The sequence below is a fragment of the Gopherus evgoodei genome, chromosome 1, assembly GCF_007399415.2.
Source record: "Gopherus evgoodei ecotype Sinaloan lineage chromosome 1, rGopEvg1_v1.p, whole genome shotgun sequence".
NCBI classification, from domain to species: Eukaryota; Metazoa; Chordata; order Testudines; family Testudinidae; genus Gopherus; species Gopherus evgoodei.
This window is the reverse complement of record NC_044322.1, coordinates 110,653,987-110,666,401: the sequence shown is the minus strand read 5'-3', so window position 1 is coordinate 110,666,401 and position 12,415 is coordinate 110,653,987. Positions and strand designations below refer to the sequence as shown.

General features: G+C 38.1%; 1 protein-coding gene across 4 annotated transcripts in view; it reads right to left on the bottom strand.

Annotated features, from left to right (window-relative positions):
- The window catches only part of TMCO3 (transmembrane and coiled-coil domains 3), a 72,497-nt gene that overhangs the window by 38,518 nt on the left and 21,564 nt on the right, over positions 1–12,415 (bottom strand). For all 4 annotated transcript variants that reach the window (XR_004001213.1, XR_004001212.1, XM_030569052.1 and 1 more), the window contains exons 3-7: positions 10,719–10,898; positions 8,265–8,456; positions 6,413–6,541; positions 2,871–2,963; positions 1,275–1,461 (exon numbers count right to left, since the gene is read on the bottom strand). Coding sequence is in view for 2 of the 4 variants with exons in the window: in XM_030569052.1 (XP_030424912.1) it covers positions 1,275–1,461; positions 2,871–2,963; positions 6,413–6,541; positions 8,265–8,456; positions 10,719–10,898 (781 nt within the window). In the remaining 2 variants the exon portion in view is untranslated. The remainder of the gene's footprint in view (positions 1–1,274; positions 1,462–2,870; positions 2,964–6,412; positions 6,542–8,264; positions 8,457–10,718; positions 10,899–12,415) is intronic.

The following is a 12,415-nucleotide window of genomic DNA, read 5'->3' as shown; positions in this document are numbered from 1 at the left end:
AGCTGCATGGTTCTCTCCTCCAACCCCCCACAAGGCTGTCCCCAGTTGCTGAAACTGAGGAGGCTGTCGCCTGTCGCTGGAACCTGGCTGGGGCCCCACTGGCTGCCAGCTCCAGTCCCATGGACCCAGGGGCTGAAGCAGAAAATGTCATAGAGGTCTGTGGGAGTCACAGCTTCTGTGATATAAATGTAGCCTTAGTAATGATAAATGAGAAGTAAACAACAAATTTTGACTCAGAGAATCCAGGTTGACTTGTAGGGCTGGCAGTTTGAAAACAAAACCAAAAAGAATCTTTTCACTTGTAAACTGAGCAAATAATTAATGGAAATAATTAAACATGGAATTCACACAATGGCATTTTTACAGTCACAAAGTAGAATTACACTCCGTGAAGTGTGTAGGAATGGGAGTGCATTTCTTCTAAAAGGAAAAAACTAAAAAATGCAGAATAAGTGCATAATTTAAGGAAAACTTTCAGACTCCGAGCCCTGAAATTTCCATTCATAATTTTCTTAGATATTTATTTGACCAAAAACTATTCACTGAGAGTGCTGTCTTAACATTCCTGTAGCACATCCACCTATATGAAGCTAAAAGTATTTGCTTAAAGAGTATATTAGCAGGCCTCAGACTGCAGAAAGAAGGTGCAAGTTACTGGGTCAGGCCTTTCTGCCCTCATGGCAGATTGGTCGTAGCAGTCTTAATCTGGCAATTTAGCATACACATGAAAATCACCTGTGGCTGAAAGGGTTAAAATCAATGTGGGACTCTATTACAGAGGGATGTCATAAAAGAGAACATGACTCCTTATAAATACATGATGCTATTATCTGTTAAGATTCTTATATTTTAGAGGAAGTGAGCCTGTGCAAACCACACAAAAACAAGCAAGCACCAATGCTTGGTACACCTCTACTCCAATATAACACCCTCCTTGGGCACGAAAAAAATCTTACTGCGTTATTGATGAAACTGGGTTATATCGAACTTGCTTTGATCCACCGGAGTGCGCAGCCCCGACCCCCCATAGTGCTGCTTACTGCGTTATATCTGAATACATGTTATATTGGGCCGCGTTATTTAGCGGTAGAGGTGTATTAACAAAATAATATTCTAGGCTTCCCATCAATTAGTACATTACATAATAACAGCAATGCTCTTTTTTCTATTTTCTCTCATGTCACTAGAATGATGCTCAACCATTTTGAGAATTTATTACAGATATTTTTAATCAGTGCTGTCATTGGGACAATCCGTATCTAAATTGCACCTACCTTCTTTATCTCCTCGAGCACTCCCTACAAGGAATCTGGATACTAAGGGTGTGCTGGATAAGGATAAACAAGTAGAAATGAAGACACACTGTGTTGGTCTAATCTGTAGTAAATGTCCCCATAGTAAGCCAAAAGCAATCATCAGAAGTGTCATGTAACAGGGTCCTTGCAAAGATATCTTCCACACCTTGAGGATAACACACAGTTAGATTTGTATTGTACAACCTGAGGGTTATTCTCTCATTGATGAATGCTACATTGGTTTTCAACGTGAGTAGTAAAAAGAGATCCATGTGATTTTGGGCTGCAGAGTTATACCATAGAAGTAATAGCCCCTCACTACACAGCTCTGCTGAGACAGCACCTGGTAGACTATGTCCAGTGCTGGGTACCTTATTAGATGTATTAGACAAACTGGAGGGAGTTCAGAGAAGAGAAATGAAAATAATTAAAGGGACAGATGGCTTGATATGGTAATTGTTGACAAACGGAACTATACAACCACCACGTAGGCAGAGGAATTATTTAGCATGATGCTAGGAGTAATGGGATAAAATAAAGAAAAGGAAAAAAAGTTAAATATCAGGAAAAACCTCCCAAATATGAGAGCCCATGCTATGGAACAGTTTTTAAGAGAAACTCCATCCCCAAAATGATTTAAAACTAGACAGGACAAAAACACTAGAAAATATATTGTAGTAGGTACAACTCAATCCAGCAATGGCAAGGCATGGACTAGCATACAGTTTAAAAGGCCTTCATCTTTAACATCTGTAATTTATGAGTGTCTATAATTTATATAATTAAACTGAGATACCCCTATCATTGTCCACATATCAATAAAATAGATCACCTTTTATGTAATCTCACTGACTGTCAACCATCAATCTAAAAACAAACATAAGCCATGTAAAATGTGTCTTTTTAGCTATTACTATTATTTGTATTATTGTGCTAGTTTTAATAATTTTGCAACAGTATATTTTCAATCAATTAATTCAATAAATTAATGTATCTTAACCTTATATCATAAAACCAGCTGCAGTTCCTGACTCTCTACATTAACAAGTCAACTTTTCTTTTTGCTGAAGTCTGACTGTCTCAATATATAAATTAGGTTATACTATAGTACATGTCTAATCAAGGGCCAACAGGCTCTAACAACACATTTCATCCAGTACACTTTATGTTGTAAATCCATCATGTGACATTTAGTACATTAACTATGCCTTACAGGACACATGCCTGCTTCACAACATTGTGATGTCTACACCTCTACAACTGGATTCAACATCACAATAATAGAGTCGGATTGCCCTGCAGTAAATGTGTGTCTTAATTTCCTAGAAATCATGAACTGTTCTGTGAAAATCAAGATGGATATTAAAATAGGCAGTAAGATAACATTTTCTGCATTCTTTCTCCTCCACTCCCAGTATCTGAAGAAAGAACCAGAGATATTTTTCTTACTTTTAAAAATCATGGTCAAACTACATTAAGATATATTGTAGACAGGCGTTTAAATGCTAAAATATAATTGATAACTTCAACATCACCAATCAAATCCTGAAATGCAGAAGTTTTATACACAAATACCTTTCTTAGCCTTTCAGGGGAAAACTCCAGACCAACTAGAAACAGAGTGAAGAACACACCAAACTCTCCTAATGTTTCCACTTGTACAATAGACTGCAAAATAAGAATATAAAATGTTCAGTGTACTAGTTTGCTTACTATAATATAATATAATCACATCTACATTATATTTTAGATCGGCAGTACTCAAATTGTGGTCTTTGGAACTCTTACTGGTAGTCAGATGGTGCTGGCTCTCTTTGTTCACAACTATTTCTGAAGGTGGCCAGGCTCTCTTTTACAACGATGACTTACAAACAAGAAGGAACCTGCCTACCTGCCTCTTTTTAGGGGCTGTTGCTACATAAAGAGTGGTGAAAAGGGAACAAGAGCTGTCTTCAGGAACTGGAGCCACCAATCACCATTAGGAGACAAATGCCCCGAGGAGTAGAAAAAAATAATGAAGCAGCTGGAGAACATTTCCAGAGGAGAAGGAAACCAACCAGCAGGGAAGCAGGTGCAGGCCAAAACAAGGGGACCAGGTGGCAGAGACGCATGTACAGGGTGCAGCAAGAGGAGAGAAGACTAGAACAGATGGTAGGAAGAGATTAAATGAAGAGCAAAAGTAGGTATTGGGTTTTTTTCACAAGTGATTGAACATTTCACATTAGACAGCTAAAAATACATAAATACTTCCTTGCAGCAACAACAGCAGTTACTTTGAAAAGTGATATTGGCATGTTATGTGACTGGGAACAACAGGGGTGATGGCCTGCGCAATCGCACATAGGTGGTATTCTGCAAGACAACCTCTCTATTAACATGTGTTGCACACTATGAAAATTACAGTGGACCCCTGATTGGTTCTAAAACATCTTTATCGCTAAACAGTCAAATTTTTAAGCATGTGTCTACTGTAAGTACATAGACTTTTAAAAAAAATTACACACTCAATTACTTACCTGTCTCCAATTTTCAATCCCTCACATATTGGGCAAAAAAATCGCTCTTGGAAACTGAAGTTTTGCATGCTCAGTCTGCAAGTGGACTTTTGCTGAATGATTGGCTGAAATGAGTTTTGTCATTTTTGTTTGTATTCTTATAGGAATGCATGAAGGAATGAAAACTGGAGTTTAAGACAAGTTTGTTGTTCCTCCAACATATTATTTTATTGATAGTTTGGTGGGACGTAAAACAATCTTCTGTTTCCTGATATTGCTACAATGGTCCCTAAACTCCCTCCCCTGCTTGTCCTCACAGTTTACAGATTACCTGTGACAGATGAAGCAAGAGGGAGATAACTAGACAGTTAGTGACAAATCTTATGCTGAGTCTGATTACAAAATAATTTTTAAAAAAAATTTTATTCTGTCTTTGCTTGCTGCATAGCAAGATTTCAAAGCACTCAAGTTTGTAGAGGTCAATGCTCAGCATTGCTGAAAATCCCACCCGTAACATCAGCCTTCAGTATTTGACAGTGATTATAAATAAATGCACTAATATAATTGTTAGAACCTGACAAGTGCATGACTAATTGCAATAAAATTAATTTAAAGGTGAAGAGACCAGTGCCATTATTTAGTGGACAAACTGTGCTCTGAAAATGCAAATGGTCACTGAAGTCAATGGGAGCAGAATTAAACCAATTCTGTTTAATGCCAAGTACTTTCGAAAATACCACCTGTCAGGGTACGTCTACACTACAGGATAATTTCGATTTAACTTAAACCGGTTTTATTAAACAGATATTATAAAGTCGATTGCATGCATCCACACTAGGCACATTAATTCGGCGGTGTGCGTCCATGGTCCGAGGCTAGCATCGATTTCCGAAGCGTTGCACTGTGGGTAGCTATCACTATAACTATCTGGCCAATAACTTCGATTTGCGGCCACACTAACCCTAAATCGATATGTTAATATCAATTTTAGCGTTACTCCTCTCGTTGGGGAGGAGTACAGAAATCGATTTTAAGAGCCCTTTAAATCAATTTAAAATGCATTGTAGTGTGGACAGGTACAGCATTAAATCGATTTAACACTGTTAAAATCAGTTTAAACAGTGTAGTGTGGACCAGGCCTTAGTTTATTTGCATCTGTAAAGTTTTGAATTCTAAAAACGTTCAATTTACTTTGTCTACAAAAAGGAATTCATAACAGTCCTCATGTGGTTTGCATTAAATACTTCTTCAGTGTTTGTAAAGCACTTTGAGATCTTTTGATTACAGTTCCATAGATCAGTTTTTACTCAACTAATTTCCCATTTTATAGCAGGGGAAACAGGCCTAGAACTCCTGTTTACATAAACACTGTGTGAAATTCTTGTCTATTTCTCTTGTATTTTTGGGAAATAAATGTAAGGTGTTTTTGGCAATAATTCTGACAGATTTAAATTTAAATTAGAGATTCTAAAAGGGCTGAACTTGGTAAATTTGTAAATAAATGCCTATTAATTGCACTTATTGAATATGGATTAATGTCTCCTGAGCTAAATGTACATGAAGCCAAAAGCAGTCCTAAATCACACCTCAGGACACACACATCTCTGATGTCTTCATAAGGGAGGGAGCCTCTGCCTAGCTACTATATTGCTTTGCGGTGCTGAATATTTTCTCTGCCTATAGTTCATTCCGATAGACTCAAGTTGGTGTTCTTCTCTCTGCTATTCAGAAGAGCTGTGGTTGCATCTCTGTGATCACTCTGCCACCTCCTTGCCTTTCATTGCAGGGAGAAAATGACACCGTGACAGCAAAGTGGAAAAGGCAGATGCCAGTCTTCCCGTAGCAACACCATCACCACTTAATACTTCTCAACAGTTAGAAGATTCAGAGCAAGAGAAGTAGATAGAAAAACAGGATAAAACACCATCACTGATTACGGGGAACTGAGAGATGTTCTCTCTGCCTCTCCAGAATAAAATCTGGCCTGCCTCTCCTTTCCTCCTACAGGCCACATCCTTCTCAAACTCAGAGGTGATAGCATAAATAAATAAAATTAACTAACCTAAGAATTATTTCACACTATCTTACTCAGGAGAAACATGACAGATCACAGGAGAAGACTTGAAGAAGAGCTCTATGTAAGCTCAAAAAGCTTGTCTCTCTCACCAACAGAAGTTGGTCCAATAAAAGATATTACTTTATCCACCTTGTCTTTCTAATATCTGGGGACCAACATGGCTACAACAATACTGCATAGATCACAGGAGAGCTCCTGAGTAGGAGCAACTATAATACTGAAAAGTAGGGTTTTATTCCAACTCCACAGGGAAACAATTTCTGAGTGTAATTAGCCCTCTCTTATTTAAAAAAAGTAAGTTTCTATCCTTCATGGGGATGGAGAAAACTTGAAAACATGAATGAATGCTAAAGGATCTGAAATCAGAAGGCAAATAAAAAGAAAATGCATCTCTTGAAAATTCTATGATTTTCTGGGGCCTCTCTCATGATTTTTGAACAATGGAAGTTGGCAATACTGTAAAACTTAAATTATTAAGGCAACCCTAAAAATGAAGGCAGATATTTAAAAAAAACACAAAAACAACAAGAGTCTCACTCTCTTACCTTAATGCTGTTTAATCCTGATGGTCCCAAGAGTACTCCACAAATGATGTACCCAAACATGGTTGGCAATCCTATCATTGTGCACAGCCAGCCACATGGCAAAGATAACATTCCTATGGTCACAATATCCTAGTGTACAAAATTGAGTAATATATTAATATAAAAAAGTCATGAGGAAGTTGTGGTGAAATTAATGGCTATTCCCAACCTTAAAGTTTAGTGGCAATGTAAAAATAAATTTATACAATATCATCCATCCACAGAGTTCAAAACATGTTACAGATATGAATGAATTAAGCCTCAAAACTCTTATGTAGTAAGCATTATCACCACCACCGCTTACAGATTAAGAAATTGAGGAACAGAGTTGTGTTTTGTAAATTTAATAGACACTGCCTGTTTTTGCAACTGAGATGATTAAAAAAGTAATTTTTTTTTAACCTGTATTTGATGTTTCGGTATATTAGACACACAACTCTGGAAAGCTGCTCTCAGAACATCAGTCAGAAAGAAAGATCTGACACACAGATCTGTCAGTGATGAGCCAAAACTTTTGGCTCTGAGGACTTTTAATCCTGCCATGTCTCTCTTGACCTTCCCAAATGAAGCTTCCGTAAGAGAGAAATACAAGGAAATATTAAAGGAAGAGCTAAATCCATAATAATAAAAAGTATCAGTCAGAAGTAGCTCATATTCCAAAATGAAAAACAAACCAACTATAGCAAAAACATTCAAAATGAACAACAAGAATGCTAATCTATATCATGTATATCAAAGAATTAATATCTGCGATACTAATGAAAGACCTTCCAAACTGGTGTATCCAAAATACAGAAACATCATTTACATATAAACATTGTAATTTCTGCAATTTCTGGATTCATCAGTCTGGAATTAGTCCCTTACAGGAGAGAATGGCGGGGGTTCATGCAGCAAGTCTTCACACAACTGATCTCAAAACTGGCCAAAAATGTGACAAAAACATGGCCAAAAATGTCTCAGTAGATACATTAAGTGTTCGTCTGGTGAAAAAGTATAGAAAAGACTACAGATTTGCATCTCTAATTCTATCCAGGACTCTCCTCTCACATCCCAAAAAGGAGGTGGTCCCAGGCTTTCATACTACAAGCTCTAAATCAGATAACGTTTGCATCTTTCTTTGCCTATTTCTTTCTTCTAATAATTTAGCTAGAGAAAAAACAAAGGAAGCGTTATATCTCCTACCGGAAAGTGAACAGACAGAACAGAGTTTCGTACTTGTTGCAGAAGATTCTGCACCACCACCACAGATTAATTGGAACTGCAAACTGATCTGAAGATTGAGGGTCCAGGAACAAGAGGATGCTCCAAGACCCTTTTAGGCAATGGTTCACCGTCATGATGAAAGGGAAATGACTCACTATGAAGGAGGAAACACAAGAAATGTGTGTTTGGGAGAGACAGGGCAAGATCAACAATCCTTTACACCAAAACATCTGGTGCATGTTGAGTGGTGGTTCTGCTAGAAACTCACATGATGAGAATAACTGATACGTTTTCCAGACTGGTGGTATCAGATTGCAGAAAATTTTGATTTTAAACTACAGTCTTGGTATGTATAGTACAAAGGGCTGAAAGAAGACTAGTGTTTTTGCCTTGTCTGAAGAAATGTTTTTAAAAATTTGATTTTAAAAAGTTAAGGGCTGATAATAGTGTTCTGGAAACATGTAAAATACATTCTTTTCCTTATCTTCAGGAAGATCAAGTTAAGCACAACACTACGTTTTCAATAAGGGAAAAAGGGTAGAATTTGAGAACTTTTCCGTTTACTAGATCACGATACAATACTCTAAATAAATGTATAACAATTTACCTTTATGAAATGGTGATCAGCACGAGGGATGGTTGAATCCCTGGGCTTGGTAAGTATATACTGATTGTTTTGGGAATCAATAAGCATGCTAAGACCCAGGTCATCTTCCACTTCTCTTTTTGAAATATTTCTCTTGGAGTCTGCTTCATCTTCTTCCACCCTTAAAACTGCTTCAAAGTTAACACCTCTCACCTGGCAGAAAGAAAGCATTTCTCAGTAGAAAAGTAAATATTCAAGTCTCAGACTGATATTTTTACACAATCTGCTTTTTATATAACAAAACGTATAAACAAGTTCAAATACTGATTACTTATTGAGAGTTTGTTGTAATAAAGTTAATACAATTAGGAATTTAGGCAATACAGATACTGATGGAGGCAGGCATGGATGGCACTGGAGTGATGTCAGTGTTGGAAGGGAGGCAGTATGGCCTAGTGTATAATGCATCAGACTGGAATTTAGGAGACAGGGTTCTATTCCTGGCTCTGCCATTGATCTGCTGAGTGACCATGGGCAGGTCACTTCACTTTCCCTGTACCTCAGTTTCCCCAGATATAAAATGGGGATAATACTGATCTTTCTAAAGTGCTTTGAGATTTACAGATGAAAGGTGCTATATAAGCACTAGATATTATTAATTTAAAAGTGAGTGTTGAGGACTCTGAACATCTAATGGGCCACTTCTGGATTTTGTCTCCTAAAAGAGTATTTATTGTATGTGGATTGTACATGACAAAGTCCTGTTTGCCTGTTTTGTGTGCGATTGCTGTTATCTTGCATAAGAGGCTTACAAGAATTATTTTCCTTTCCTTTTTATAAAACCATAAGAATGGCCATAATTGGTCAGACCACAGGTCCATATAGCCCATTATCCTGTCTTCCAGCAGTGGCCAATGCCAGATGCTCCAGAGGGAATGAACAGAACAGGTAATCAAGTGATTCATCCCGTTGCCCATTCCCTTCTGGCAAACAGAGGCTAGGGATACCATCCCTATTGTGTTATCCTAGTTGGTTATATTTTTGATGAAAACTTATGTTTAGATTACTGAGTCTCTGTTAATAGTGCTCTTTTCCTTACAAAAGTCTGGTTTGTAGCCCAGGTTTGGTATAGTTACATGTTTTGGTCTAAGAAAAGTTACAAGAAAATACTGAATGCTTCTTGCTAAACTGAAGTGGGGACCTGAAAAGGCCTCAGCTAGTACTTTATTCCTTCTCTCCCACTAACAGGAGCACTGGGAGGAAAAGAGAAAAGAAATCACTAGAGAAAAAGGAGCCATTCAACCTCTTGCCAATAAGCAGGAAGGGCAGCATGAAAGCGGTCTGCAGACAAACCTGGCCTCCTTCCACACAGCCTGACTCCATTAGGCTGTACCACTACTAGCAGGGGTAACAGAACACAGTGCTATCGCCAACTATTCCCTGGTCACTGGTGCTCCTACTAACCATGACCCCCATCTACAAGGATGGGCCAGCCTAGAGTAGAGAAAAACATAACAACTAGTTGCTTCCCAGCAGGGGGCCACTGCAAAAGGAGCTTAGAGAGGCCCTGGTTCCCTCCTAAAGGGCAACTTCCAGTCCCCCATAACACAACTGATGAACTGCACAGACCTTGCGCCAGGAACTGCGGGCCAACAAAAGCCCTTCCTATCAGAACTTCCAAGAGTAGAAGCCAAGGCCAAAGAGCTGTGATCTTATGTTCAGATAACAGGACTGACTGGAGAGGCTGATGGAAGGCATAGAGAAATGGATGTGTTCTCTCCTCCAACACACATACACACACACACACACGGTTAACCTGGGATTGTGTCTTTCCCCCAGTCTCCCACACCCACAGAGCCATTGCAAGTAGTTCAAGAGACTGAAAGCAGATGAAGTCCAAGTGGAAAAAAGCCACTGTAAATGCAACAGAGGTGTTTCATGCCCTTACCTTGCACACTATTCCTTTTTTCGGACTGTGAAACCTAATTTCAAGGGTACTCTTTCTCCCATTATATTCTCAATAAAAATATAGAGAGAAAAAAATCAGAAATAAAAAAAGAGGCTAATTTTAACAGGGTGAGCCTGTATTTTGACAGCCTAGAGACCCCAAATAACATGGGGCTAGAGGACCCTGAACAGTTATGTCAAAATCATGTTGTGCAAGTTTGTTCCACAACATAATAGTTAAAAGTGGCAATCATATCTAAGAGACAAAAAATACTAGTGATAAGGGAGATGGCTGAGTGTACCTGCTTCCTAGAAAGCAGTCATAATAGCGCTAAATAAGCAATTTCTTCTGTGGGAATCGGGATAGGAAAGATACGCAATAATGTCAAATATTTTAAAGTTGTCACTAAATTATTACCACTATTTATTACATCTGACATAAAAGTAGCATCAATGCAATGCTTCGTTAGATGTAAAAATGAAAGTATATGAATTAAAAAGCAGAATGATTTCTACAATGTCACCTACTGATTTGTTGTCATCAAAGGCATGTTCTTCTATTTCCTCTTCCAGCCTATCGGCTGCTTTCCTAACATCTTCAAGAATTTCATCTAGCATAGACAGGCTTTTATTTTGATGCTGCATTTTCTTAAGGGCTTCAACCTGATGTTTTTCTGCTGCTAAAAGTTCAACATACTCTGTTTCCTCCTGTTGGATTTTACAGCAAATGAGAATGAAGTTTTTATTTGATCTTTGAACAGGACAACATTCCACCTTATTAATATTTATTTATACTATTTTTGAAACAAACCATTTAACAAGAATTAGAACTTCATAGCAAATTTTATTAAAATAATTCCACTGAGACTTAAAAGGTAGAAAAACTATTGTAATTTGTTACTTCAACAGACTCATCCACCAGTTCTTACAGGTGGGTTCCTCTGTTCTTTTATAACATTTAAAAGCAGTTGGAAATCTGAGGACCAGAGGGGACACCCAAAGAAACTCTCTAGAAGATATATTAATTCCAATGCCAAGTACAATTGAAAAAATACACTTTAGCAAGGAAGTTAGAGCATAGTGACCTAAAAAGTATGACTTCACTAACTATTACCAAGCAAACAAATATAATGGAAAATATTCTTAAAGTTTTATAAACCTCTATATAAAGTCAGGAAATTGTTAAAAAAAGACCACAAACAGAAAATACATCAACATGTCAAGTGAGCTCAGAAAAAGGAAGATGAGATTTATAAGCATGCTTTCAAACAACAGAAATTAGCAGGTAAGAAAACATTTCTCTCTTTCAAAGATGCATCCGCTAACCATTACAGATGGGATGTAGCTAATGAGAAAAAGCATTTACACTGAGAAAAAGCATTCTAAATAGAGAACAAGATGAAACAAAAAAGGAAGCATATGTTTGGTTCGGCTGTGACCTAGAGATCCCTTTGCTAAATAAAGTATCAGACACCAACCAGAGAGCCAATTTGTAGCACTTGGAAAAAGTAGAGCTCAACAATCAAGTAGCTGTCTTGCATAAATGGTTGAAGTTCCTGCTCACTCTGTATAAAAAGACACTGCTGCATTATGTGCCCTGATGTCAGAAGGCAATTAAATGCGGGATTTCTTGTGCACCTTTCGAATTCAATGTCTTATGGATTTAGTCTGAAGTCATTGGGTCCCTGCACTTCAAAAGTAAGGAAGAACAAAGTGCTGACATCTTGTGATTCAGTACATTACAAATATACTGTTATGGCTTCACAATCAAATTTTAGCTGTTTCTCCTCCTCTGGAATTTCACGTGCAGAAAGGATAGCAGAACAATGGAAGGTGCAATATTATCTATTTACAGTGCACTAGCACAAATAGACTCCTGGTCAAGATTATAACTACTAAGCTTGGCTACTCTTGCAGACGTAGAGCGCTGTGAGTTAAACTAGGCTTCGGAGACCACAGCAGGGAAAGCGCTGCTGTGTGTTTACACCGTCAGCTGCAAGAGCACTGGCATGGCCACATTAGCAGCTCTTGCAATGCCACAAAAAGCAGTGCATTGTGGCAGCTATCCCCACGTGCAAGTGGCTAAGCGTGCATTTCAAATTGGGGAGAGGGTGGAGCGTGACAGGAAGTGTGTTGTGTGTGAGAGGAAGACAGTGTGTTTTGGGGGGCTGAGCGCATGTCAGCATACTGTCTTGTAAGTTCAGACAGCAGCAGACCCCCCTCTT